Source organism: Podarcis gaigeae, assembly GCF_964106915.1.
Source record: "Podarcis gaigeae genome assembly, chromosome: 3".
Lineage (NCBI taxonomy): Eukaryota > Metazoa > Chordata > Lepidosauria > Squamata > Lacertidae > Podarcis > Podarcis gaigeae.
In genome coordinates this window covers 9,642,808-9,669,929 of record NC_139680.1, presented here as the reverse complement: position 1 = coordinate 9,669,929, position 27,122 = coordinate 9,642,808, and the positions used below count along the sequence as shown (strand labels likewise).

The window sequence follows — 27,122 nt, the reverse complement described above, 5'->3', positions numbered from 1 at the left end:
TCTAGAAGCTATAACAGGAAAGCCGTCCTGGCCAGGGTTTTTTTTTTTTTTTTTTACACAAAAGTACAAAGAACATGCATTACCTCATATTACACAATACCATTGTCCCATCTTTTGTTTTTACAGAGTCATCATTTAAAGTGTAAGTAAAGGTAAAGGGACCCCTGACCATTAGGTCCACTCTGGGGTTGCAGTGCTCATCTCGCTTTATTGGCCGAGGGAGCCGGTGTACAGCTTCCGGGTCATGTGGCCAGCATGACTAAGCCGCTTCTGGCAAACCAGAGCGAGGCACGGAAATGCCGTTTACCTTCCCACCAGAGTGGTATCTATTTATCTACTTGCACTTTGACGTGCTTTCGAACTGCTAGGTTGGCAGGAGCAGGGACCAAGCAACGGAAGCTCACCCCGTCGCCGGGATTCAAACCGCCAACCTTCTGATCGGCAAGTCCTAGGCTCTGTGGTTTAACCCACAGCACCACCCTCGAAGTGTAAGTAGGATTCCTAATTCTTTCTGCATTGCACTTCTTATGCTATCCCTCAAGATTTAGAAACATAGGGAACCAAATTCATCGCAGAGATAGAGAGTATCAAGGAAGTAACTAGAATCCATTTCCTGACTATTTCCCCTCTTCTTCCCTAGATTCTGCAGTCTGCACAGGCTGGGTGAGCTGCTGGTCTCCTGCTGCCATGCCATTAAGATCCATCCCCTGGTGTGTGAGGCTCTCCCATACAGGGATAGAACCTGCAACCTTGGTATTACCAGCAGCATACTCTTATCAACTTATACTTAGACCATCAGCCCATCTATCTCAATAATGGCTATACTTACTGGCAGCACCTCTCAGATGGTTGTCTCTCTCAGCCCTACCTCAGATAGCTGGGGGTACAACCTGGGACCTTCCACTGGGTTGTGACCCTTGGTAATTCACATCACCTGCTATCTGATCATCTTGGGCATGGGTAGGCAAACTAAGGCCCGGGGGCTGGATCCAGCCCAATCGCCTTAGAAATCCGGCCCGCAGACAGTCCGGGAATCAGTGTATTTTTACATGAGTAGTATGTATCCTTTTATTTAAAATGCATCTCTGGGTTGTTTGTGGGACCTGCCTGGTGTTTTTATATGAGTAGAATGTGTTTTTTTATTTAAAATGCATCTCTGGGTTATGTGTGGGGCATAGGAATCCTTCATCCCCCTAAAAAAAATAGTCCCCCCCCCCACAAGGTCTGAGAGACAGTGGACTGGCCCCCTGCTGAAAAAGTTTGCTGACCCCTGATCTTGGGGATGGAAATTCTAGGGACTGAACCTTGGCTCATTCATGTTTTCCATAGGCTGGCCACTGTGAGAACAGGATACTGGACTAGATAGGACATCGGCTTGATCTATCAGGGGTCTTGGTGTGTTCTTATGTCACCATGAGCCACCATGTCTCACCTCCAGTATAGCTGAGAGGATGGTGCCACCTCTTTGTGTCTTTTCACATGAGCAATGGGAGCGATTGGCACATTTGCAGGATGTCAAGGGGATCTTTCCACCATGAATGAACAGTAAGAAAGAACTAGGTGTCCCTCTTTTGAACGAAGTGCTTTTGCTTAAGGCTTCCCATTCCTTTGATGATATACAGTGTAATCCATAAGAATAAATCTGGGAAATCCTTCCACTCCCATTTGAGAGCCAATAGAGAGAAAAATGCTGGTAAAATAGTGAGCTTTAAATGCACCACTGTGTGCTAATAGGCCTTGGGATTTTTTAAATGCTTATAGCTCTCATAGTCACTATATCTTGCTGCACATAAAGATAAGATTAATTTATAGAGCTGAGATTTGCCTCTCTGAATCTTCTAGCACAGCTAGAAAACTCAAAAGTGATTTTTTTATTATTATTAAGCCGTGGCCTTACTTAGAATTAAAGCACTATAAATATTTAAATGTGTGAATTATTAAGGCAGCCAGACTAGCCCAGTTTGCTGAGAATATTAAACGGGAACTGGGCAGATAAATCACTACCAATAATCCATGGCCAAATATAGCAAATGAACTGCTCCAACACTAGGAAAGAGGTTAGGCTTAACCCCGACTGAATTCTTGCAATGGCATGCAAGACAATAAAGCTCTTAGTATAAATGCAATGGTTGAAGTTGCAATCCTATAGACACTATAGAGATTGAACATTGAATAGAATTTACTTCTGAAGAGAAATTGGATTGCCTCTACATGTGCATAAATGTTTGTGCTTGCATGTGCACGTAAAAGGGGGTGGCTCTTTCTCCCTTCTCGCTCCACTTGCCAATCCTCCATTCCCCCCAGACTCAGTGGTTTAGATCACAGCACCACCTGTGTCCCTACAACACCTGGTAGCAGTCATGGAATACACAGTGTGAAGGTACTTTGGAATATTTCAGAGCTCCACCTTCATAATCTCTTTCTTATGACGAAGGTGAGGAGTGGAAGTAGTAGAAGTTTGAGTGCAACAAGAAGGGGAGGACACTGAAGTATTCCCTGCATTTCTCCCAGTTCTCCCTCTTGCTTCTCCACAGCACGACAGATGCCCCCTTTAGCCCCATCCACATCTACCCTCTTTCCCTGAAAGTAAGACACCCCCCCAAAATAAGACCTACTTCCAGTTTTGCCTCTCGCTGTAATATAAGGCATCCCCCAATAATAAGGCCTCCCCCGAACATAAGGCCTCCCCGGAATATAAGGCCCCAGAAGCTACTTTAAGGCGTCTGACTCCTCTGAACCGTAGTGGTGGGTGCTGCCGTGCAGCTCACTGATTGGCTGCAGCGCAGCCGGAGCTGTTCAGGCAGTGAGAGGTCTCTTTAAATCAGAGAGCCCGCGTCGCCGCCAGGACAAACTGCCACCTGCTGCTCGCTCTGCCCTGATGGAGTCTGGCTGACTCACAATTAGACAATAAATGTGTACCGTATTCTTCTTCATGGAAAAATAAGACATCCCCTGAAAATAAGACCTAGCGCATCTTTGGGAGCAAAAAGTAATTTAAGACACTGTCTTATTTTCGGGGAAGCAGGGTAGCTGGCCCTTCCCCAGTTCCTCTCCACCTTTCCACCCTACCACTAGAGGCTTAAAAGTTCCTCCCTCTCACACACACACCCTTCTCCCTACCTCCCATCGCTCTCCCCCCCCACCCCATTCCTTCATACTTGAATAAGGTTGCACAAAAAACACTCTGAAAATTGAGATTGCTGACTGAGGATCTTCCTCCCCCTTTCCCATGCACTATGATGATTTGCTGTTGTTTCCTCTCTCCCCTTTCTTTCTGTATGTGTTTTTCTGTGTAATGTTTAAAAACTCAATACCAACCCCCCCCCCCCAACCCTATATATAAAACAAGCAAATCCCAATGTACCCTTAATCATCTGGGTTTTTCTGACCTGTGGCTGACTGTTGAATCCCATGGGGAACATACTTACAATTAGTCAGACCTTTGGTTCATCTTGCTCCGTATTACCTAAACTGACAGCCTCCCCAGGTTTTCAGACTGGACTCTTTCCCTGCCCTACTTGAAGAAGCTGGGGGTTGAACCTGGGACATTCTGCATGCAAAGCATGTCTTCTGCCACTGAGCCACGGCCCTTGCCTGAATTTTAGAATGCAAGGGATTTTTGTGACTGCTTTCTACAGCAGCTGTATCCACCGAGAGGAGCAGCATAGAGAAGCAGCAGCCACAGAAGCCTGGAGTAGAGAAGAGGAGAAGCTCACAAAATGATGCACTCATACCTTTTCAGTAAAGCTTTCGTCCTTCATAAAAAGACCCCCTGGTTCCCTGCCGGGCTCCATAGCTCTTTAACAATCCTTTCACATCAAAGGTTTCCACAATTGTTAGGAGATGTGCCTCTTTCCCCAGAAATATTTCTTGTTAAATTCAAGCTGTTATCTGTTGCTGTTTGAATGCACTCTTCTGCTCACTTTCCATGGCAGGTTATGATCAGTTTTCATCTTCTTTTGAAAACAGATAACCTGATCTGTCACTTTCAGAGTTGCAAATGGGGGAAATTTGCATTGATTGATCCCAGAAATGACAACCCCAGATGTGAAGAGGACTCTCTTGATCAGATCAAGCTGCCATCAGGCTACAATAAAAATAATTTTAAAAATGTTTTAAAGCAGGCAGAACCCCTTGCAATGTTGTATTGGATGAGAGAAATTTACTGTCTCAGACCTCACTGAGTGGGGTCACATAAGCATAATTACAAGGGAAATGCTACAATTATTGCCTGAAGCAAACCAAGCTCAGTTGAAGACCTGACACAAAAACCCATGGGGAAACTGCAGCGTTTCTCAGAGCCCAATCATGTTGGGCATACAATATGGTGATATTGTCCTTAGTTCAGTGACTCTGTGCCATTCCAACCAGGCTTGGGGACCTGGGCAGCAATGGGTCTAGGGCCCAAACCTCCAGATCCTGGGCATGCCTGGACATGGGCAACCCCAGAATTATGTATATAGTGCAAGAGAGTTGGTTGTAGTGAAAACAGCTGTGCAGAGACACCTGCTGTTCAGCAATCCCTGAAATCTAGTGGGCATGTCCCCATGATGGAGAAGCCCACTACACACTTCTAGGGCAGCCTGAGAGGGCTGTGAACAAGCCTGCCATCATGGATGCTTCCTGGTGAGGTTATAACCCCTGTATGTGCCTGGCAACGGGAGGAGGATGTCATCATTTGCCATCAGGCCCCAGAGACTGTAGGATCTTCTATCAGGTTGATGGTCCACAGTCCACACCTCATGACCATAGTTTAGCGGTAGAATCCCTGCTTCGCAGGCAGAAGGTTCTAGGTTCCATCTCCGCCACCCCCAGATAGGCTTGCGGAAAGCTTCTGTCCGAAACTTTGGAAAGCCACTGCCAGTCAGTGTAGATTATATTGAGCTAAGGGGACCAGTGTGGTCTGACTGAGTATAAAGCAGCTTCCTATGCAAAACTTCTCTTGAACCTGCTGGGGAGCTCCAGAGGATGAATATAGATGCTGGGGAGAAGGTTTGAGCCAGTATGGCTTGGAGGTGCCATGAGAGCATCACTGCTCAGCTCTGCAGAAATTGACTTGCCTATGGGAGTATAAGCCCAGGGCTTGTTGTGGGGCACTATCCATGACCTACGCACCCACCCCCTGACTCCATGCTCAGGGAGTTGGACTATTCAGGGGAGGAGAGGGTAGACATAATTTGGCATTGCTGGCTCCATCCTACAGTGGTGTCATGTCCAGTTGACGGGTGCCTCTTCATCCTTGCCTGATTCCATGACACCTGGAGCTGCATGGTCCATCTCTTTCCATCCTATCCCTGTCGTCCTCACCAGACCTGATCAGCAGATCCCCAGAGTCTGTGCCACACAGACACCCTTCTCCAGCAGCAACACCACAGCTGGGTGGAGGCAGCTTGGAGGGAGAGGAGTCAAACGTGAAGGAGGAGGAGCTGTGGCAGCCCATGTCACCAACTCCAGCACCACTGCAGCAAACAGCCACCTGGGCGCTCATGCTTCAGCCTCCTCACCCCCATGGGTGTGAGAGGGGTACTGCCAAGCCTGTGCACTCCACCTTAGACCCCTTAGTTGATGTAGTGCTGTGTGTTGCCCTCCATGCATCTGGACTGCGATTCTGGCAAGATGGAAATGCCCAGGCGGGTTTGGGCTGCAGAGCCAACAGACTGGAGTGCTTCTCCTGTGTGAGAGAGACATTGCCCACTGCTGTTGGGGGAAAAAATAGGAGTGTTAGGGCAAGACAGTTCTGACAAGATGCAGCATTCACATCTTGCAAAGGGATTCGGAGAGGGTGGGGAATAAGAAATGGGAGACCATTGCACTGGTTGTCCATATGTTCTCCGCTTCCCTTGCTTGTTTGGGGTGCTCTATTCTGGCACCCCCAGTAGTTGAAGTGGAGTTTGATGTTATGGGCAGGCTTCACCCATTGAACTCTGTCAGTGGAAGTCCTGAGATTCCGATGGAAGTTTGGCAGTTTGCTCTTTAATGAAAAGCATGAAAACATGGCACAGACCATGCAATCATTTTGTCTGCTGGATTTGCCATTGACCGGAAGGAAGAGCTGTAAGGGGGCTAGTAGGGTGAGTTGTTAACCCCCTTGGGTTATAATTAATAGTGGGATGCTTGATGTAATTACCAGACTGCCAAATAATGAATGGACCTTGTTCTCTTTATTCATTTTCTGAAAGTAGATTTTACCGTTAAGTATTTCTTGGCTTTGCTTCATTGACTTACAATGGAGGATTTCGGCAACGAATGGATGGGGAATATTTTCAGTCCATAAAAATAATTAGCATCGTTTATAATGGAGAGATTTGTGCAACTACATCGTTTGTGCTGATCAGAGGAGAACAATAGCCATGTTTCACTGAGATGGGCTAAAATGTAATGGTTCGGAAGCAGGCACTGGGTGCTTCCATGATTGGCTACTCTGAGAACGGAGTGCTTGAATAAATGGGCCTTTGGTCTGATCCAGCAGGGCTCTACTTAACATTCAGGCAGAGAAAAGATTAATCCTGTGAGCAACTCGGTCACAGGCTCTGGTCACCACCAGACAAGTAGGCAGGCCTCAACTATTCTCAGCTTTTCTCTCTGCTCCATCCCAACTCTGCAACTGACCAAGCTCCCACTCAACTGTTTCCCTCACTGACAGGGTTGAGGGGCTTGCCTGGGGGTTGGGGGGTGTATCTGCTTTTTTGTCTTGTTTTGGAGTATGTGCAGGTATTTTGCCTGTTTGGGGCAAGGGTCTGAAAAAGGCCAAATTTTCTTTTCTGAAATAGATATTCTGTGACACAGATGGGAGTTGCATAGATTTACACATGTACCCTTGGGCCAGAAACATTTAGGGACCCCTGGTACACATGATGGTGTTATATGTGAAACTACTACTAGTAGAAATAGTAGTAACAATAAATACATGTAGTGCTATAAATTTCCTAGTCCTGCCTTGCTTTTGTAATACCAGCTATGACTCCATATTTTGCTTTGCATGAGCTCAACCAGCTCTGCTGGTTATATGGCTGCCCCCACCTCACTATAAAGAGTTCATAGAAAGATGGATTGAGGCAGACGGCAAGATGTGTGTGGTCTTTCAGAGTTAGGTAGGCAATATAGGCAATCTCTGTTCCCAAGGAGCTGACAGTCTGCAACAGGCAGCTGGAAAGCGACAGAAGGCAGCAGGGAGAAAGGAGGAAAAGGAGTGAAAAATGTGGACAGATTTCTCTAATCCATAGCGGTGTTTCGAGACAATGGGAAGGAGTGTGGGGTCCATTCATTCTGCTCAGAGAGAATCAAACACCCCCATCCCGGGGAACTCTTTGGATAAATTCTTACGTCAAGGGTCCCCCCCCCCCCCCCGTCTAGGTTTGTTCCATTTCCCCCAAATCATTACCAGCACTTCAATAAAGAAGTGCTGTGGAATATTTTTCATTTAGCATCTCTCAAGGTGTTGTGAGTTTTTATCGGCTCATTAGATAAATCGGCAGTGGGATGAGACAAGGTGAGGAAACTTAATTGCTGAAATAGGACTCATTTGACAGGGATGTCTTGCGGGGAGAGAGAGAGAGAGACAGAGAGAGAGAGAAAAGGAGTGTGTGGGGGCGTGAGTGAATGCAGGCGCATTTGCCTGTGAGTGACGCATATAAATTATAAAATATACATTATTTTACACAGAGGAGCTGGAAATCCCTTAGCATCGAAGCCCTCAAATAAGAACAGTGGCTCTTTTTCCTGCAGGTTCAAGTCAGTTCTGCACTTAGTTACCCCACCACTCCACCCACCTTTTACTGTCACGGAGGGCAGTGGGGACCATAATCTTCTTGCAGGCATCTTGTTGGGTCCGTGTGTATAATATGAGGCAGGGAATCCCTGTGCTCTGACGCGGGATAGGAGTCTTCAGTTGTCATAATGGGAGGGGGTGGAGGTGGGCATGGAAACGATCTTTCTCCGGGGGTGCTGGGCGCTGCAGAGAATCATAAGATGAAACTGTGTTGACAATGAAAAAAGGATTGAAGGTGGAAGTGAGGCTCTCCTACCCATAGCAGGGTAGGGACATTATCCAGGTGGTCTTCTGGGAAGGAACATAACAAGCTGCCTTCTACTGACTCAGACCATTGCGCCCCACTTGCCTACCCTGACTGGCAGAGGCTCTCCAGGAGCTGGGTTGGACACTGGGGCCTTCTGTATGCCACGCAGATGCTCTACCACCGAGCCGTGGTGTGCTAGGAGGAGCGAAGGGGCGAGAGCGGGCTTGGCAAGCTAATGAGAGGAGTTTTGTCTGGGGGGTGGCTTTGCGCGGTGGCAAGGAAGCCTTGCGGGCGGCTGGCAGCGGTGGAGAGAAAGTCTCGCTGTCTTCGGCTGCTTCTAGAGCAGGATCTTTCTGGCGATCCCAGGGACTCTCCGCCCCGATCCCCCTGGGGGCCACCTCTGACGCAAACCCCTTTCCCCGCCTTGGCTCCGACGCTCCCTCCTCCTCTGTATTCCCCACCCTCCCTTAAATAGCGTGGAGCTGCGGCCAGGAGGCGAGCTGGTGGCGAAGCAGCTTCAGCTTTTGCAAGCAAGTCTGTCCGTCCTGCTTGCGTGCCTGCCTGTCGGCCGGCCATGGTACCTTCCGTGGCGCTGCTCAGTCTCCTCGGAGCCGCAGCTCTGGCAGGTGAGTGAGGGCGCGGGGGGCCGCGCGGGTTGGGTCAGCACCACGGAGAGCGGCGCGGGGTCCGATCAGCACTGTGGACAGCGGCACGGCTCGGATCAGCACCACGGAGAGCGACACGGGCGCGGCAGACCGCAGGGAACAGTGGAAGGGAAGGCGGGACAGGGATGCGGAGCCCGCGGTGCTTTCCTAACCCTCTCCCACCTACGGCTGAGTCAATGCACCATAGCCAAGAACCGGGTGACAGGCACCTCGCCTGGGCACGGGAAAGCCCTCTCTCAGTCTGCCAAGGGATCCATCTCCTGTATCTCGTCAGGCTTCCATTCATCCATCCACATGCCCATCCCAATTCAGTTACGCACCTAAAAGAGAGGAATCGGGTGTTTGGCTTGAACGCAGATAGGGAGTATTCATTCAACAGCTTCCAGCTCTAGTTATGCTCACTTCAGCGCCCTAGAGGGAGAGCCAGTCTGCACTAGCTTCTCTTCAAAGGCAACAGCATCTCATACGGAGACCAAGCCAAAAGATGGGCTCCTTGCCCATGTCAGAAGTGCATTGGGTTTCAAGTGCGCATAACCTGAATCAGGGTCCCCGTGACAGCAGGAGGAGAAAAGATAATTAAAAGGGAAAGATATATAAAATATACCTTCTCGGTGTGTGTTTTCTTCTCACACACCCATGTGTGTAAGGGAAGGAGGAGGAAAGGAGTAATATATACATGCTCAGTATTTGTGTGTAGTTACCGAGGGCATGTACCAAATCCACTGTAGGTGAACAAGCACTCCCACATGCTGGTTGTTCATTCAGTTTTTTGCCTGAATGGAACCAGACAGCTCAAATTAAGCCTGTTAAAATGTTGAAGACGCGTTTCTAGAAACAGGCATTTTATAGGTATAAAACTGAAAGGTAAAGTGACAGCCAGCACTTTTCACACATTTGCTATTTGTCCATTTCGTTCAAGTATATATGCCACTTGGCTGTAAAAAGACAAAGGAAAGAAACCACAAAGCAGTTGCTTTGGTTTGCATTTCAACGTCTGGCAAGATCAGAAAGCAAGGATAATTTAAAATTCCATATCAATTTTATCAATTTTAACAATACTGGATGTTTTAAGAAATCCTTGCTTTAAAACTTGCCTTATTAACATAAGTGCTGTTGGGGTGAACTTGACTTGCCTATAAAAGAGAACAATTTCATTGTGGAATGAGGCACCCACTTCTGAAGTTTTGTTGCTCTTTCCCTCCACTCTGGCAACTGGATTGAGGGTGCGTGTTGCCTTTTCCTGAGATGAGTCACTTACCTGCGAGTGCTTTCCAAGTCTTGGAGCTGTAGGAAGGGTAGGAAAAGTCCATTAATTCTCAAAACGTTTATTTCTGACAAAAGCAATGTGCTGTGTTTTATGTGGGCATGTTGGTCTGTAATACTGCTCATGAAGAAAAACCTGAACACTCAACCAGTGGTTTTAAGTGCCATGGACCAGCTGATGTATACTATTTTAAAAAGTGATAGCTATATATTATTGATTTTTATAAAATCAACTGCAATACCACACCACCTTGATGGATAATCAAGGCTGCAATCCTGGGTGGATAATTAAGGCTGCAAGTTGCACTGAGACAGTATAGTGCAGTTGTTAGAGACTAGGAGCTGGGAGACCAGGGCCACCCAGCGATTCCTTCCTTTTACAGCACAGATGGGGAACCATTTTCAACTTTTCTGGGCAACCTTCTGAGGACCACATGCCTTTAATGGACCAAAGGCAAGAAATGGAAGAGGAATGAATGTGAATTTTACTTTTGTAGTAGTCTAGTTTCTACATGCACACTCCCACACCACTTCTATCCTCCTTTCAGGCAAGCAAGAAGCATTCCAGAGAGGCAAAGCATTCCAGAGGTCAGTGGGGAGAGGCAGGTGGCCTGGGGAGAATCCTGAGATCCAGATAGAGAGGGCTGCATTTCATCCTCCAGACCAGAGGATCCCCATCCCTGTTTTACCGTGAAACACATTTTGAATGCTAAATATATTAAACCAGTTGAGTTATTCTTGGGGGTGATATACATCCCATCCAGTGTTCAGTGGTGGGTGAAACAAAACTCACTGCCATTTTGTGTATTGTCATAAATGCATGTATTAAGCTCTTAAATCCCTTTGGCAGAAGGTTGTCTTAAGATGTTATTGCCCCAGCCAATCGCACGGACAGCTGCCCACAACGTTGGAGATTGTGCTCTCCAGCAGTGATCCATTTGTTGCAGTTCAGCCTGTACTGTAATGGACAGGTGCTCCTTTTGTGCAATATGGCTCTACATCCATCATGTGGTATAATACCTTATCCCAAATGGAACTCCTGTATCTAACTGAAATGTTTCTTTGATGCTGTAACATCGCAACAGACAACACAAACTATATTTAACGTTGCTTGCTTAATTTAGTCAGTGAGTATTTACTTCATCCAGGGCAGGCAAGTATTGCCTTTGTTTTGAAATAATAATAATAATACAATATGACTTTATTATCTCAGTAACACTTTACCCATTCCAACTCCCCCCCCCCTTGTTAATCTGCTGCTCCTGTCATCCTTCTAGTTTCGATATAAAAATCCAAAATTCTAAGAGGGCCACATGTTCACCGCCACTGTTTTCATGAAAAGGGTCAGTTTCCCCATTCCACCTTTTTTTGAGATGTGATTCTGTCTCAGGAGTAACTTCCCCACCCCAGTCAGCTCATTCTAACAAAATGAATTTCAGCAGGGGCAAAGGTAAGGTTTTGCACGTAGGCAGGAAGAACCAGCTGCACAAATATAAGATATGGAACACCTGGATTGCCAATAGTACATGTGAAAAGAATCTGGTGGTTTTAGTAGACCACAAGCTTAACATGAGTCAACAGTATGATGCAGCAGCAAAGAAGGCTAATGCTGTTCTAGGCAGCATCAACAGAAGTATCATGTCCTGATCAAGAGAAGTCATAGTCTCACTCTATTCTGCCTTGGTCAGGCCACACTTGGGAGTACTGTGTCAAGTTCTGCGTGTCACAATTTAAGAAGGATATTGACAAGCTGGAACATGTGCAAAGGAGGGTGACCAAGATGATCAAGGGTCTGGAAACCAAGCCTTATGTGCTGGTCTTGGGTTACCCAAGAGACAAGGTCCAAGTCTGGTCCGTGGTCAAAGGTGCAACGTGGAGGCAGTCCGTAGTAGCTGAAGCTGGGTGCAGGGCAGGGAGTCGGGTGAAGTCAGGGACAGGCTTGCAAGCAGGGAGCCAGAGCGGGTTAGGAGCTCAGGCAGGAAAGCAGGTTAGGAGCTCAGGCAGGAAGTAGCTACCAACAATGTTGCTCAACTTGGGACTGGGGCTGGCTGGCTTTTATCTGCCCCGAGGCATAGGGTGGCCCCGATCCTCTGGTGACTCACCTCTCCTGGCCTGGAGGCGAGCACACCTCCTGCAGGAACTTAGTTCCCTCCGCCTCTCTGCCCTGAGCCTCTGAAGCTCAGGAGAGGCTGGAGGGTTACCGGACCCAGAGGCAACCTCAGCTTCCTCTGACAGGGCTGAGAGTGGAGCATCTGCAGGCAATGGGTCCTCCATCACCTCAGGAGCCAGAGCAGATCCAGCTGATGCCTGCACCTGAGGATCCAGCACAGGTGAGGACCCTTCAGGCTCATGCCCAGCCCCGGCTCAGCTGGTTCTGGAGGCGGGGAATCCTATGCAGGCTGGGATCCCTCAGGTTCAGCATCCGAGTCCGAGTCCCAGGCCATCACACCTTATGAGGAACATTTGAGGGAGCTGGGTGTGCTTAGCCTGGATAAGAGGAGATATGATAGCCATCTTCAAATATCTAAAGGGCTGTCATATGGAGGATGGAGTAAGCTTGTTTTCTTCTGCTCCAGATGCTAGGAGCTGAGCAAGTGGCTTCAAGGTACAAGAAAGGAGATTCAGACTCAACATCAGGAATAACTCTTGACAGTAAGAGCTGTTTGACAATGGAGCGGCCTCCCTCGGATGGTTGTGGACTCTCCTTCCTTGGAGGTTTTTAAGCAGAGATCTGTCATTGATGCTTTAGCTGAGATTCCTGCATCACTGTGGGTTGGACTAGATGACCCCTAGGATCCCTTCCAACTGTATGATTCTATGATTCTTCACGCTGACAAATTATTGTTATATGCAAAAGTATGAAGCGTACATGTCAAAGGCACAAATCATTTTGCTTAAACAAGCTGCAGGGGGAGCCCGTTTTTCTGAACATATGAAGCTGCCATACAAATTCCGACTACCGATACATCTAGCCAAGTTTTTACTCTGACTGGCTCTCCAGTATACCAGACTGAGTGTCCACCCAGATCAGCATTTTGTTTTCAAAATGGGGAGTTCACACAATGGTGATGACTCTGTCTTCCCCACTTCTGAACATGTGGCTCACATAGGAATACTGCCTCTGAAGACTGATTTAGCTCTCATCATTAATAGTCATTGGCAGACCTCAATTCTTAGCTCTTTTATAAAGTCTTCAGAACTGGTGTCAGTGACTGCATCTTCTGGTACATCATCCCACAAAACAGTTGTGTGATCTGTGATTAAGGCAGCTATCCTAATCATGTCTACTCAGAAGTAAGTCTCATTGAGTTTAATGGGACTTGCTCCCATATATGTGGGGTTAGGATTACAGGCTAAACATTTAGCCTGTCCTAAACCCATGGCCTAGTCACTATGGTTATATTCAGTGCTTTTTTTCTTTAAAAAAATGTTTAGGGGGTACTCTCATTTTCCTACTCATATTGAAATAATGCCCCTCAATGAGGCCAAACTTAGATTCACAAAATGTTTAGGGGTATGTGTCCCCCTGTGTTCCTCCAGGAAAAAAAGCACTGGTTATATTCTACTTCAACGGAACAAGAGGGGGAGAATGCTATTGCCCTACTGTCCTTCCAGTGTTCCCAGAGGCACCAGCTTGGCCACAATGGAAAACAGGATGTCAGGCTTTATAGACCTTTGGTACAACCCAGCATAGCTCTTTCTAAGTTTTTACAGTCAATTAATCTCACGGGGAATCCCAAGTTGTAAATTGTTGATAGAAGCATGGAAGAATTGCTATCTATTTGCTGCCTCTAGACCACACATTACGATAAAAAGCTATTATCCTTTTCCCTGCCTCAAGTCAGCTGCTTTCCCACCCTAAACTAAAAAGTCCTGAACAATTCTGCTTTTCTAAAGGTCCCCCGCCCCTTGGTCGTTTTGGTTACCTTTTTCTGCAGCTTTCCCATCTCTTCGATCCCCATTCTGAGAAGGGATGACCAGAACTGTATTTGGCATTCTGTGCAGCTGCACCATAGATTTATATGATGAACTGAACTAGAACTCTGTGGCATTCCATTTGATGCTGTTGGACTCCAACTCCCATCATCCCTGCGCATTGACCATTCCAGCTGGAACTGCTGGGAGCTGGAGTCCAGCAGCGTCTAGAGAGCCACAGAATCTCCCCAACCCTGATCTAGAAGGTGGAACTCAGAAATTCGTTGCTCTGCTCTGGCCCTGAAGAAGAGATTCAGAAGGTGCAGACCGCATCACCCAAGATAGAGAAGCAACATAAGGTAGTGGCTGTTATGCAACTCCCAGTACAGTTTGATGCAGAGTTCATGTGAGGGGAGGAGTGTGGCTAGAATATGCAGCGCTCCAGGAATACCGTGCAGGCAGATGGTCCTCTGTGGTCCTCTGCCAGCTGGCTGATGGCTGCTTTTGACGTTTAAATTTATGCTAGGCAGAACTGGCGGTGCTGCTACTGGCTTCATTACTGTCTCCTTAGGCTAGGGAATAAGGGGGAAAAATTCAGTCTGAGGGCCACATTCATTTCTGAGTAACCTTCCAGGGGCCGTGTGACCCCAGTTGATGGGGCCAGAGGCACAGGTAGGCAGAGCAATGAATGAAAGTTTTGTTGTAATATACAGTTACTGACTCACACTTGCAGGCATGAAAGAGTTAACTTGAGCCCAGAGCTCAGGTTGCAGGTGGGTGTGGCTTAGCAAGCACTCAGCAGCCTGTACTCCCCTCCCTTTCTCAGTCTTTGTCTTCATGCTTCCTGGAACAAGTGAAGAAGGAACCCTATGCAGGGAAAGTGCACACACCATCCTAAATCCTGGTGTCCAGCAATATCTGGACATATTCCTTTTCCCCCCGGTGTATACTCGAGGGATTAGCTGAAGTATACAGTTAATTATAACTGAAAGGGTGCATGCTAGTGCAGAGCTGTGCATGTTTTGGTCCAGACCATGAGTTCTTAGATTCAAAAAACCAGAAAAAGTCTCCCTGTGTCTCCTTTCGGCTGCTGCTAGATGTAATAATTTAACGTATGCAAAAATCAAAGAGTAGCTGCATCTGTCATTTGTATTATGTGGTGATGGATGTCGGACATCTTGGGGGTTAAACTAATTATCCTCAATGAAAAATGCTGCAGAAATTGAATGCGGGCTTAAGCGCTAAAGGGTTATTTCATTGTTTTATTCAGTGAACTTCCATTCTGCTCTGGAGTAGCTGCTCCTGCCTTCATTAGGTATTGAAGATCATATATCCTCATCACAGCATTATTGTTTAATAAGCACACTTGGTTTTGAGGAGGTTGGAACTTTGGAATTATGCAAACAGGCAGTAAATTCACTTTTCATTTCCAGAATGAAAGTACGTTTGGGGCCCTGGTGGCACCAGAGCTCAATCTTGGCTAGCTCACTTTGAATTATGGCATCTAATATGTTGAGCCTATTCTGCACCGATGGGTGGCTGTTGCTGTTTTTGCAGTAGTGTAGTGTTGGATGGATTGCTGCACACTAGAGTTATTCATTCATTATTAAAAACTGCTTCAGCAAAAACAGTTTGCTTCCAATGGTGCAGCAACAGAGGCCAGCACTCTTCTGGATTTGGACTGGCTGCTTCAGAATAAGTCAGGCGCAGTCATGGAAGTGAGCAGGGTCGGGGAATATTGTCAGATGATGGGGCATTTTCACAGAGACAGAAAATGTGATCTAGCTGACTCATGGGGGCAGGGAAATGCCTATTCCCATTGCCAGCACACGACTCGCTCTCGTGAATATATTCGTTTTATTACTGCCATAACTCACGCACCAAGCAAGCATTTAAAAAATGATATTGCTGCTTAACGTTTATGCTTCCGTAACTTTTTATTATCATTTGAATCTAGGGAATGTAAAAAACAAAACAAAAAAACCCACTCACTTTGAGCAAGCAATATCCAAGAGCTAAACAAGTAATAGCTTTTAACGACGATGAAAGATCATGGGATTAAATTCATATTTCACACTGGATATAAATCTGTCCAGAAAGGGGCTTGGGAATAGGCTGTAAACCATTTTCCCACCCATGTACAGTAACAGAACCATACAAGGGGGCGTGGGAATTAAAATACCTAAAGAATGAAACAGAATGAGTAGCAAGCATAGGAAACCAGTATGTGGAAGGATTTCATTCATTTGAAGTTTGTCTGGGCTTCTTTGCAGATTCCTCTTCAAAAGCACTCAGAAGCAGCAGGCACAACAGAGGTCTGCTGTTCTAACTCTGCAAAGAACTTGCAGACTGTAAAGCAGAGATAACCAATATGGTTCACCACCCTGCTGTCTAGCATCCTAGTAAAGAGGCATCTCCTCACTGACTTTCATCAAGGATAAAGAATGAAATGGGGACTGGGAATCCGAATGAAGAGTTAAACCAGGGAAACATTGCAAGCAACAAGACCCTGCATTTAGAAGTGACCTGTTCAGCATTCCTGTTATGTGCTCCAGTGGTTGACATTATATAAACTACTCAGGGTACCAGGAAAGACTGGAAAATTGTGTTCTTAGTGAAGAAGGAAGGCTGTAATATGCAAAGCACATAGTTAGGATTCCAGGAGTCAAGCATCACACAATATACCATTTTAATTCTGGTGCAAAGGTTGGAATAATAATAATAATAATAATAATAATAATAATAATAATAATAATTTATTTATACCCTGCCTATATGGCTGAGTTTCCACAGCCACTCTGGGCGGCTTCCAGAATTGGCGAGTGAAACAAAGACAATGGGTTATGGTGCTGGAGGAGACTCTTGAGAGTCCCATGGACTGCAAGAAGATCAAACCTATCCATTCTGAAGGAAGTCAGCCCTGAGTGCTCCCTGGAAGAACAGATCCTGAAGCTGAGGCTCCAATACTTTGGCCACCTCATGAGAAGAGAAGACTCCCTGAAAAAGACCCTGATGCTGGGAAAGATGGAGGGCACAAGGAGAAGGGGACGACAGAGGACGAGATGGTTGGACAGTGTTCTTGAAGCTACCAGCATGAGTTTGACCAAACTGCGGGAGGCTGTGGAAGACTGGATTGCCTGGCGTGCTCTGGTCCATGGGGTCACGAAGAATCGGACACGACTAAACGACTAAACAATAAATTTTGGGGCTCATGCAGACTTGCCCTGCCCCCACTACTTTCCCTTGGAAAAAACCAATCTTAAAACGCTGAATCAGAGCAAACACCAACTGGGGTTTCTCCAGATTGAAGTTTGCTCCAATTTATTGGTAAAGAGTGGGTTTTCCAGGGGAAAGAGGTGGGGCAAAGGCAAAACTCCTTGAAGCCATGCCTAGGAAGCATGGGACAAGCAGAAAACTGCCCAAACCCATACTTTCTAGGTGCAGGACAAGTGCAAGTGTAGGATCCACTGAAATCAATGGGTCAAGTTACTCATGCCTTAAATCCCATTGATTTCAATGGGAACTAAGTGCAACCATTTTAGTCTGTTCTGCTTATGGGTGCCATTATTTAGAAGGTTTGGCAACCGCTTTCTAAGGGAAGACATATTTGCTAGTCTGGAGACAAATGTCTTGGAATGCAGCAATTGTCTGTTGAAACCAAACCAATTTTTGCTGCAGTTTATAATGTTGGTTTGTTTCCACCTGTTACAATCTGCCATTGGGGTTCCCATGTTTCTGACATTGGAAATGTTTTTATTCAAAGGTGTTCGTTCAGCACCGGTGGAAAAAGATGATCATGTTGAGGAAATGGTGAGTAGGAAAACTCTTTATTACGCTAAAATATAGGTGAATTAAATTGCCCATCATGGATAATTAAAGCTCCTTGCATGCAGTAAGAAATGCTCTTTACTAAACAAGACTGGGGTGAAGAATCTCTTTCTGTTTCCTTTGAGAGGAATCCGAGACTCATATGTTGACATATGTCTGGTAGCACCTCATCTATATTGCCTTCTTCTCCTATTCAACTCCAGAGGCCTATTTCAGATAGATGTCTTTCCACTTTAAGAACCTAAGAGTATTAAACACTAGGTGGAGGAGTGGGTAAGAATGTGTCATGCAAATGTCATCTTCTTTCCCCAAATTCCTCTGGCCCACAATAATGTCTGGCAGTGTTCCATCTGGAATTAGGGAAAAGCTTTGGCTTAATCGTTCTTTAATGCTATGCCAAGCAGATCATCCAATTACATCTGATTCGGGGGGGAAATGCATTGTATGGTACAGGCTGCCCTCCTGAGCACACTTACTTGGGAGTATGCCTATTGGAGCTCAGTGAGATTTTACTTTGAGTAAATATTCATAGAAGTGCATGGGTCAACAATTCCCTCTGCATTAGAAGACAAAAGATTAATGGCATTAAATACCACTTCAAATGACTGTTTGCTTTCAAATTAGTGTAATGGGCTGTGCACAGAGTACATCAATCTTGTTCCCACTACGTTCAAAGGAAGCATCCATTCTCACTCTGAAATATTTGGATCTCCTTTTCCTTTATGGTGACAAATGAATATGCTTGTTGTTGAGTTGGGTGTTTGTTTATAGAGCATTCTCTCTCTCAAAAAACCCAACAACCCTGGAAATTAGGCTAATTTTTTTGACTGATGTATATTAATTCACTTTTGTATTTTTAAAAAACAAACACTTGTATTCCGATCCTATTCTGACTCTCTTGAAGGTCTCAGTTGGAGTAGAGTATTTTATAAAAACAAATAAATAAAGAAAACACATTAACCTTCCTTTCCTGTTTTTACTCTAGGTGACGCGGTGCATTGTAGAAGTCCTTTTGAACGGTTTGTCGAAAGCTAATGGTCCACCTATCAATCCACTGTGCAAAGAGCTTCTGAAGACAAGTAAGTGCTCAGGTCCTAAGGGAATCCGACCCAGCTCATCTAGCCCCATTTTTACACTAAGAAAATAATATGGTAGATGATGCAGTTTCACAAGCAAAGCTGTCATGACTGTCCAAGAACCCATTCATATCAAAGTGACCCTTAATCAAGTGTGGCAAACTTGCTGTGTGTATGGGAAACTCAAGGAGGATTACGCTTTTGGAAGATTTAAGACAGGGGACCACAAACTAAGGTCCGGGGGCTGGATCAGGCCCAATTGCCCTCTGGATCCAGCCTGCGAATGGTTCTACAATCGCCACTTGGATCAGCGCGATCACAATATTTTTCCTATTTTTTTTGCCCCTCTACCTAAGACACCCCAAGCTTGCAAAAGTACATCTGTGGTTAATTTTGAGAGGCCCATCAGTGGCCTGACAAATGAGTCAGAGGGCAAAAGCAAAAGTGAGCGAAGAAGTAGAGTAGAACAGAACTAAGACTCTTTTCAATGCATCTGTGGCCATAACATCTCATATTTTGTTTTCAATAGCCTTGTCCATGAGGAGGATTATTTAAGTCACAGATGGGGAATATTGAGGAGAGACAATGGAAAACCAGATGGGAGGGGAAATGGCTGACTGATGGGAGAAATGAACAGGAGCATTCAACAAGGCAACATTTTATTGGTGGTCCTACTTGTTCCCTTGTAATTATATTATAATTACTGAAACAGTGCACAATGAAAAGTCTCCCACATTAAGGCTGCATGCACACTGAACATTTAAAGAAAATGACTTCCCCCAAAGAATCTCTGTTAAGGGTGCTGGGAATTATAGCACTGTGAGGGGGTAAACTACAGTTCCCAAGATTATGCCGGGGTGTCACATGCTTTAAATGTGTAGTATATATTCAACCTGTGCCTGTCACTAAAATAGTGTGAACTCTTGTGCATCACTGATGCCATTTTGGTAACATGAGCAAATAGCATTCCAACCTGAATTGGGAGAATCACTGATCCTCTTTTTTCTGGTCCTCAGTCTCCCAGATGAGCTGTAAGAAGTGAACAGGAATAGGAGGCAGGCAGGGATGGAAAACACGGCAGGCAGAGGGTGCAAACACGATGGCATCCTCCTAAAGAATCCACAATTTGTTTTGTTTTGTTTTTAGCCAATCAACAAAAGCAAGAAGAAGAACATATAGGCAAAGCTGCAGAACTTGAGCTGAGGCATTTATCAGAATCAGAGGAGAAGCCACCAGAAGGAACTGTGAGAGGAGGAGAAGAACCAATTGAAGAAGAATTGAAAAGACAGGCAGAAGGGAGTGAGAAATGGCATCCTGAAGAGAAAATCCACAGGGGAAATGTCAACCCACAAGTCATATCCCAAGAGAGTCCTTATTCTTTTGATGAAGCCCATAAGGAAGAAAAAAAGGATGACGCCAAGAAGAGAACTGAGGAAGAAGGTAGCTATGAAAGAAATCACCAGAGTGAAGAAGAAAGCAATGAGAAAAAACACAGCGAGGAGCTGGAGCCTGAGCTTCTAGACAAAAAGTCTCCTCCTACAGCAGGAAGGGTGGTTGAAGGTGACCTCAAACGTTCTGGAGGCCAAAGGTACTTGGAGGAAAACACACATAGTCTAGAAGAGGGGAATCCAGAAAGCAAGGAAGAGGAAGATGCGGAGGAGGAAGAAGACGAGGAGAGCAGTGAAAAATATCACCACAGCTTTCATCACGAATATGAAGACTCTTATGAGAGGCGAGAACCTGATGCAGAGAAGCGAGGCCGCAGACCAAGACATTATCATAGGAAACCGAGGCTGGGGAACTCCTCTGAATACAAGAGACATCATAATGGTGAGAAGAGGGACTCGCCCGAAGAGTCTAGTGAGGAAGAAAGTGAATTCTGGGATAAAAGGAGCCACTACCCTAGACATTATTATGAGGTAGGGCACCATTTTGAGGAGAAGAGAAACTCCGACGAGGTGCATGGCTCTGAGGAGATGGAGGGAAAGAACAGGGGCAGGTGGCATCACAGCAGGGAGGAGAATGAAGGGGGAGACATGAGGCAGCGCAGCAGGGAAAATGAAGAGAAACAGCACCACTACGAGAGAAGACTCCATGATGAACCACAAAAGGAGTTGAGGCGCCACTATGAGGAAAGGACTCTTCGCGGCAAGGCGAGTGAGGAAGATATTGGCAAGCAACATAGCTACAGCATCCGGGATGAGAAAAGGCGCCAACACGACAAAGAACGGCAGCACTTGGAGTGGGAGGAGCTGTCAAAACCACAAAATCTAGAAAAGGGAGATGAAGAGCAGAGGTTCTATGGTCCAGAAGAAAGGCACAACCCCAGTGTTGGTGAGGAAGAGCCAGAGAAGAGGCGCCACAGCGAGGGTGGGAGGCATGAGGGCAACAAAAGGGCCCTTCTGATGGAGGAGGGCTATCCAAGAAGCCACTACCTTGTGGAAGCTGTGAAAAGAGCTGCGCCTCCGCACATCCCTTACTACCAGCAGCTCAGGTGGAAGGGAAGACACGTTGAAAAGAAGGGAGGCATCGCCAATCCGTTTCTGGAGAGCAAAGAAGAAGAAGAGGAGGAGGAGCCCAGGTCCCACCCCAACGAGAGAGCCTTCTTTCCCGAATACAACGATTATGATTCGCCATGGGAGAAGCAGCTGATGGATGGCGTGAGCCGCAAGCATAACAACAACGACCCCAGATTTGAGGTGAAAAGGCAATACAACCGGATGGACGAACTTGCCCATCTTCTGAGCAACCGGAAGAAATCTGTAGAGTTCTCAGAGTTATACAGCTCCAAGGAAGACGTGAAAAGGGGGCACGCCGTGAGAAGCAGCAAGGGCAAACTGAGTCAGCGGCCTCTCACTCTGGAAGAGGTATTCCTTTATGATTTTGTATGAAATGCTCATTTTGGTTTGGAGGGGGGGGGAGTCAAAGTTTAATTTCAGCAACATGACTAGGGCCAAAGCTTATATCTGCCGTCATTTCCAAAGCCTTATAGTGGTGGCCTGATAGTGAGACCAGCAGGTCCTACCCATTGGGTTGTGCCCCACATTGGACAAAGGATTCCTGCATTTCACTTAGAGGACTCTTGTGTTCCCCTCCAACTCTATGTTTCTGTGATTCCCTAATCTAAATTACAGTGGTGCCTCGCTAGACGAAAAGAATTCGTTCCGCAATTCTCTTCGTCTAGCGGTTTTTTTCGTCTTGCGAAGCAAGCCCATTGACAGCTTAGCGGATTAGCGTTTCAGCTGTCAAGCGGCTTCCAGCGATCAGCTGTTAAGCGGCTTATCAGCGGAACAGCTGATAAGCGGCTTAGCGGATTAAGAAAAGGGTGAAAAACCCCCGCGGGGGGGACGCAAGATTTTTTCGTCTTGCGAAGCAACCCCATAGGGAAATTCGTTTTGCGAAGCGCCTCCAAAACGGAAAACCCTTTCGTCTAGCGGGTTTTCCGTCTTGCGAGGCGTTCGTCTTGCGGGGCACCACTGTACCTCTACATTTCGCAGTAGATGTTTTCACTACAGAGCCAGGCAAATTTTATTATGCACATTTGTTTTGAAACTGCTGGTTTTAGTTATGTTTTGATAAATTTTGTGGTGACTTGTTTTCAGAGTTTGATTTTATCAGTATTTTTTAATGAGTATTTAATATTATGTCAGCAACTCCTGCCATCCTAGCAGTTCGAAAGCACATCAAAGTGCAAGTAGATAAATAGGTACCGCTCTGGCGGGAAGGTAAACGGCGTTTCCGTGCACTGCTCTGGTTCGCCAGAAGCGGCTTAGTTATGCTGGCCACATGACCCGGAAGCTGTACGCTGGCTCTCTTGGCCAATATAGCAAGATGAGCGCTACAACCCCAGAGTCATTCGCGACTGGACCTAATGGTCAGGGGTCCCTTTACCTTTACCTTTAAGCAGCTTACAGGTTTTTGTGGATTAAGTGACACACACACACACACACACACACACACACACACACACACACACACAGAGTTAATACTTGTTTCCCATAACTTTACAATGCAATCCTATATATTTTGACTACAAACTAAGTCCCATTTGGAGTGGAACTTACTCCCAGGTAAGTGGACATAGGATTGCAACCTCAATTATAGTTTTTCCTTAGTTGCCCTCGGGAACTTCTCCTAAGGTGCTAACTGCATCCTTCTGTGCTGTAATTGGCTTTATTGTAATCTGAATCTATGCCAACCAATTGCGGGTGTTTGGGTAGGGTGCATATTTTGGGTTCCTGCCAGCTACATGATCTCAGGATTCACTCAGCAGTAATGAAGATTTATATGTAGTGCATGATATCTGATCCCTTTTCCCCTGAGAGCAACCCAATATTTAAACAGAAGCACATTTCTTAATAAACTCTAGTTTTTCGGAGAACCGTTAATTCAGAACTGAGAATCTCCTTTTAGTATATGGGACAGAATACTTTGTGCTTTGTGATGTTTGCCCTTGCAGAACTGACCACAGAGCCTTCTGCAAGGCTGCAAATATTTTGCATGAGTGGCACATTCCAACTCTCAGTACTACATGATACAGTACAGTATGCTTTTCTGAAATTACCGACCGAGGGACTGTAAGGGCAGTGAGAGAGTCACAGGACTAAAATTGCTATCCTGAGAAAACCCACATGCTAAATTACCTGACCTAATTGGTGGGAAGGTGCCAGGCATTCCTGAAATGGAATATGTTGTTGCAGATCTGAAATGAGCATGAGCTGTTGCAGATGAACTCTGACGATTGGACAAAACAAACAAAAACCAATTCCCTGGTTTTAACAGGCTAATCCTTAGGTTTAATGTAGCTCCACATCAGTGCGGAGGACAAGCTTGCAAAACATGAACTTGCATGAACATTGTGATGTCCAATATTGTGTTCCTATGGTGGTGTTCATGGGAAGAAGTTGGCTTTGATGTCTAGGAGAAACCAGTGTGCTCACAGGAGAGTGAGTGAGAGACAGCTGGACTGGAGATCCAAAGAGATTCCAGAAAAGGTCTGGGATCTAGCTGGTCACCAGTAACACCTCCACAAATGAGGGAACCCCATGAAGGGTGTCCTCTGCCACCACATTAATCCACATAAGATGAAATATGGAAATATCAGGTGTCTTCTAAACATCAGATAGTTATTTATTTCTTTGACATCTGGTGGGAGGGCGTTCCACAGGGCGGGTGCCACCACCGAGAAGGCCCTCTGCCTGGTTCCCTGTAACTTCGCTTCTCGCAGTGAGGGAACCGCCAGAAGGCCCTCAGAGCTGGACCTCAGTGTTAGGGCTGAGCGATGGGGGTGGGAGAGACGCTCCTTCAGGCAAAGTTGGGTCCAGGAGGATTCAGGTTGCAAGCCTGTTCTTTCAGGGAGATCACAACTCAATCCAGAACAGGCCAAACACCACCTCCTAGGTCAGAGAAAGGAAACCCCCACAGCCATTGGATGGATGCAGTCTAATTCCTGAATGGAATTCAACATCTGGCGGGTCATACCTTTCCCATCCCTAAACCACTGAGCCACTTGCGCTTGCCAATTGGGAGGTTGGCAGTTCGAATCCATGCAATGGGGTGAACTCCCATTGCTCTGTCCCAGCTTCTACCAACCTAGCAGTTTGAAAGCATACCAGTGCAAGTAGATAAATAGGTATACCTGTGGCGGGAAGGTAAACAGTGTTTTTGTGCACTCTGGCTTCAGTCACTGTGTTCTGTTGCACCAGAAGCGGTTTAGTCATGCTGGCCACACGACCCGGAAAGCTGTCTGTGGACAAACAACGGCTCCCCCAGCCTGAAAAGCGAGATGAGCACTGCAACCCCATAGTCGCCTTTGGACTTAACTGTACAGAGTTCCTTTACCTTTACCATTAACTATATCAACTGGACCCTACCATTAATATCTCTGTTTTCTCTGGGCTGAGTTTGTTTGCTACTCTCCCTCCAACCCATAACCACCTTCAGCTGTATATAGAGAGGCACAGTCCTCCTTCTGCCATGCCATGAGGATCTGGAAAACTGAGGTACAGTTGGGTGTCAGCAGTGTGCTGATGACACCCAAGTCTGCACAGCCTCTCCCGGTGGCTCCATGCAGCTGTTAAATAGCAGAGGCTGGATCCTAACAGTAAGGTAAAGGGACCCCTGACCATTAGGTCCAGTCGTGACCGACTCTGGGGTTGCGGCGCTCATCTCGCTTTATTGGCCGAGGGAGCTGGCATATCCGGGTCATGTGGCCAGCATGACTAAGCCGCTTCTGGCGAACCAGAACAGCGCATGGAAACGCCGTTTACCTTCCCGCCGGAGTGGTACCTATTTATCTACTTGCCCTTTGACATGCTTTCAAACTGCTAGGTTGGCAGGAGCTGGGACCGAGCAACAGGAGCTCACCCCGTCACGGGGATTCAAACCACCGACCTTCTGATCGGCAAGTCCTAGGCTCTGTGGTTTAACCCACAGTGCCACCCGCGTCCCTCGGATCCTAACAGTACCCTATGGGGAAACTCCTATGGGGCAGCATAGCTGTCCCCAATCACCTCCTTCTCTTCAGCTTCCCTGAGAGGTAATAATAATAATAATAAATATTTATACCCCGCCCTTCCCATTTCAAAAACCAGGCTCAGGGCAGCTAACAACAAATTTAAAACACTTAATTATAAAAGCAGCATAAAAACATGAATAACAATAACAATAAAAAATCAATTAGAAAATCCCCCGGGCTAGCTGGCTGAATTGGTCCTACTTGGGCCAGTGAGGGGGCCAGAGGAGAATTAGCTGTGGGGTCTCAGAGCAGGTGATCTTCATAAAAGGGGAGGGAGAGAGAAGAGAAGGGAAATAAAAGATGAGGCTGAATTCAAATTACAGGCCAGACGGAATAGCTCTGTAGGAACAGAAGCACTTCAGGCAGTGCCAATTAGGCCCTTTCTGCAACAAGAAAGGGTGGTATTGAAGGCTGCCGAGAGATCCTGGGGGAAAAATTGGTGTCACACCATGAGTAAATTAATATGTGCAAATGAGCCACGGCCAGGTGTAGTTTTCTTCCACCTTGAGGGGTGACAACATGCCTTTGAGGTAAGTGATGATTGCTAAAGAACAAAGGAATATTTGTACCATGATCCAGTGTTCCTAATACCAGAGTAATATAACCTGTGGTATCTTGGCCTACAAGGATATGCATTGTTTCCATTCTTCACAGGAAAAGGAACTGGAAAATCTGGCTGCTATGGATTTGGAGTTGCAGAAGATAGCAGAGAAGTTCAACAGTAACAGGAGAGGATGAATTTGGCCTGGCTTAATGTGGGTATGGTAAAGCGCAGCTTTATTTAACAGTACACTATATTTACTGGTAAAGTCACTGCCACAAGTGTTACTTCCCTTCCCTTCCTAATAAAGAAGTAAATGCAGGTTACTAGTTACCTAAGTGATGGTTTGCACAGGCCCAAGTATCTTTATTCCAAATACGCTAGAAAGCCCAGATCAGCATGAATTTTAAGCATCTAGACCTATGTGCAAGGCAGACATTTTAAAATGCGTGTGGAAATAATTGTGTATGTTCTTCAGAACTATGTTGTCTCTTAGTTTGAAATAATAAAAAGTATGTTGTTCACATTACCGCATGCTTGCCTTCTCTGTTAGTCTCATGATAATTTGCAGAGTGTTGCATCGATCAGGGGAATAAGGGCAGCAGCAACACTTAAAACAACCAAGTCTGAGGTTCAGCCATTTTTGCCCAATGTATGTTAAGTCACAGAAGGGACACAGGTGGCGCTGTGGGTTAAACCACAGAGCCTAGGGCTTGCCGATCAGAAGGTCGGCGGTTCGAATCCCCGCGGCGGGGTGAGCTCCCGTTGCTCGGTCCCTGCTCCTGCCAACCTAGCAGTTCGAAAGCCCGTCAAAGTGCAAGTAGATAAATAGGTACCACTCTGGCAGGAAGGTAAATGTCCTTTCCGTGCACTGCTCTGGTTTGCCAGAAGCAGCTTAGTCATGCTAGACACCACCTGGAAGCTGTACGCCGGCTCCCTTGGCCAATAAAGCAAGATGAGCGCCGCAACCCCAGAGTCGGCCACAACTGGACCTAGAGGTCAGGGATCCCTTTACCTTTATGTTAAGTCACACCAGCAAACAGCGATGCCACAGCCACCCCCACACCATACATTTAAAGTACAGGGCTTCTCCTCCCAAAGAATTCTGGAAACTGTAGCTAAGGGCACTGGGAATTGTAGCTTCGTGAGGTGCGAACTACAGTTCCCGGGATTCTTTGGGGGAAACTATGTGCTTCATAGGTATGTGGTGGATGTGACCTCAGAGTGAGGCTTTTTGAAGGGGTGATGGCACCAGAGTAGGTGCAACAGCTAACCATATTACAATGGGGCAATGGCAAATGC

At 46.3% G+C, this 27,122-nt stretch overlaps 1 protein-coding gene across 2 annotated transcripts; it reads left to right on the top strand.

Annotated features, from left to right (window-relative positions):
• The first annotated feature begins 554 nt into the window (after window positions 1-554).
• Window positions 555-26,346, top strand: CHGB (chromogranin B). 2 transcript variants are annotated; one of them, XM_083730321.1, is made up of 5 exons: window positions 555-753; window positions 17,622-17,668; window positions 18,672-18,765; window positions 19,909-21,629; window positions 25,934-26,346. In XM_083730321.1, the coding sequence occupies exons 2-5, from the start codon at window positions 17,666-17,668 to the stop codon at window positions 26,015-26,017; spliced, it is 1,902 nt and encodes a 633-aa protein (XP_083586447.1). In that variant the 5' UTR covers window positions 555-753; window positions 17,622-17,665; the 3' UTR covers window positions 26,018-26,346. The 2 variants fall into 2 exon arrangements, with proteins under 2 accessions (XP_083586447.1, XP_083586446.1); XM_083730320.1 differs by lacking the exon at window positions 555-753 and adding an exon at window positions 8,107-8,641.
• Window positions 26,347-27,122: the final 776 nt, after the last annotated feature.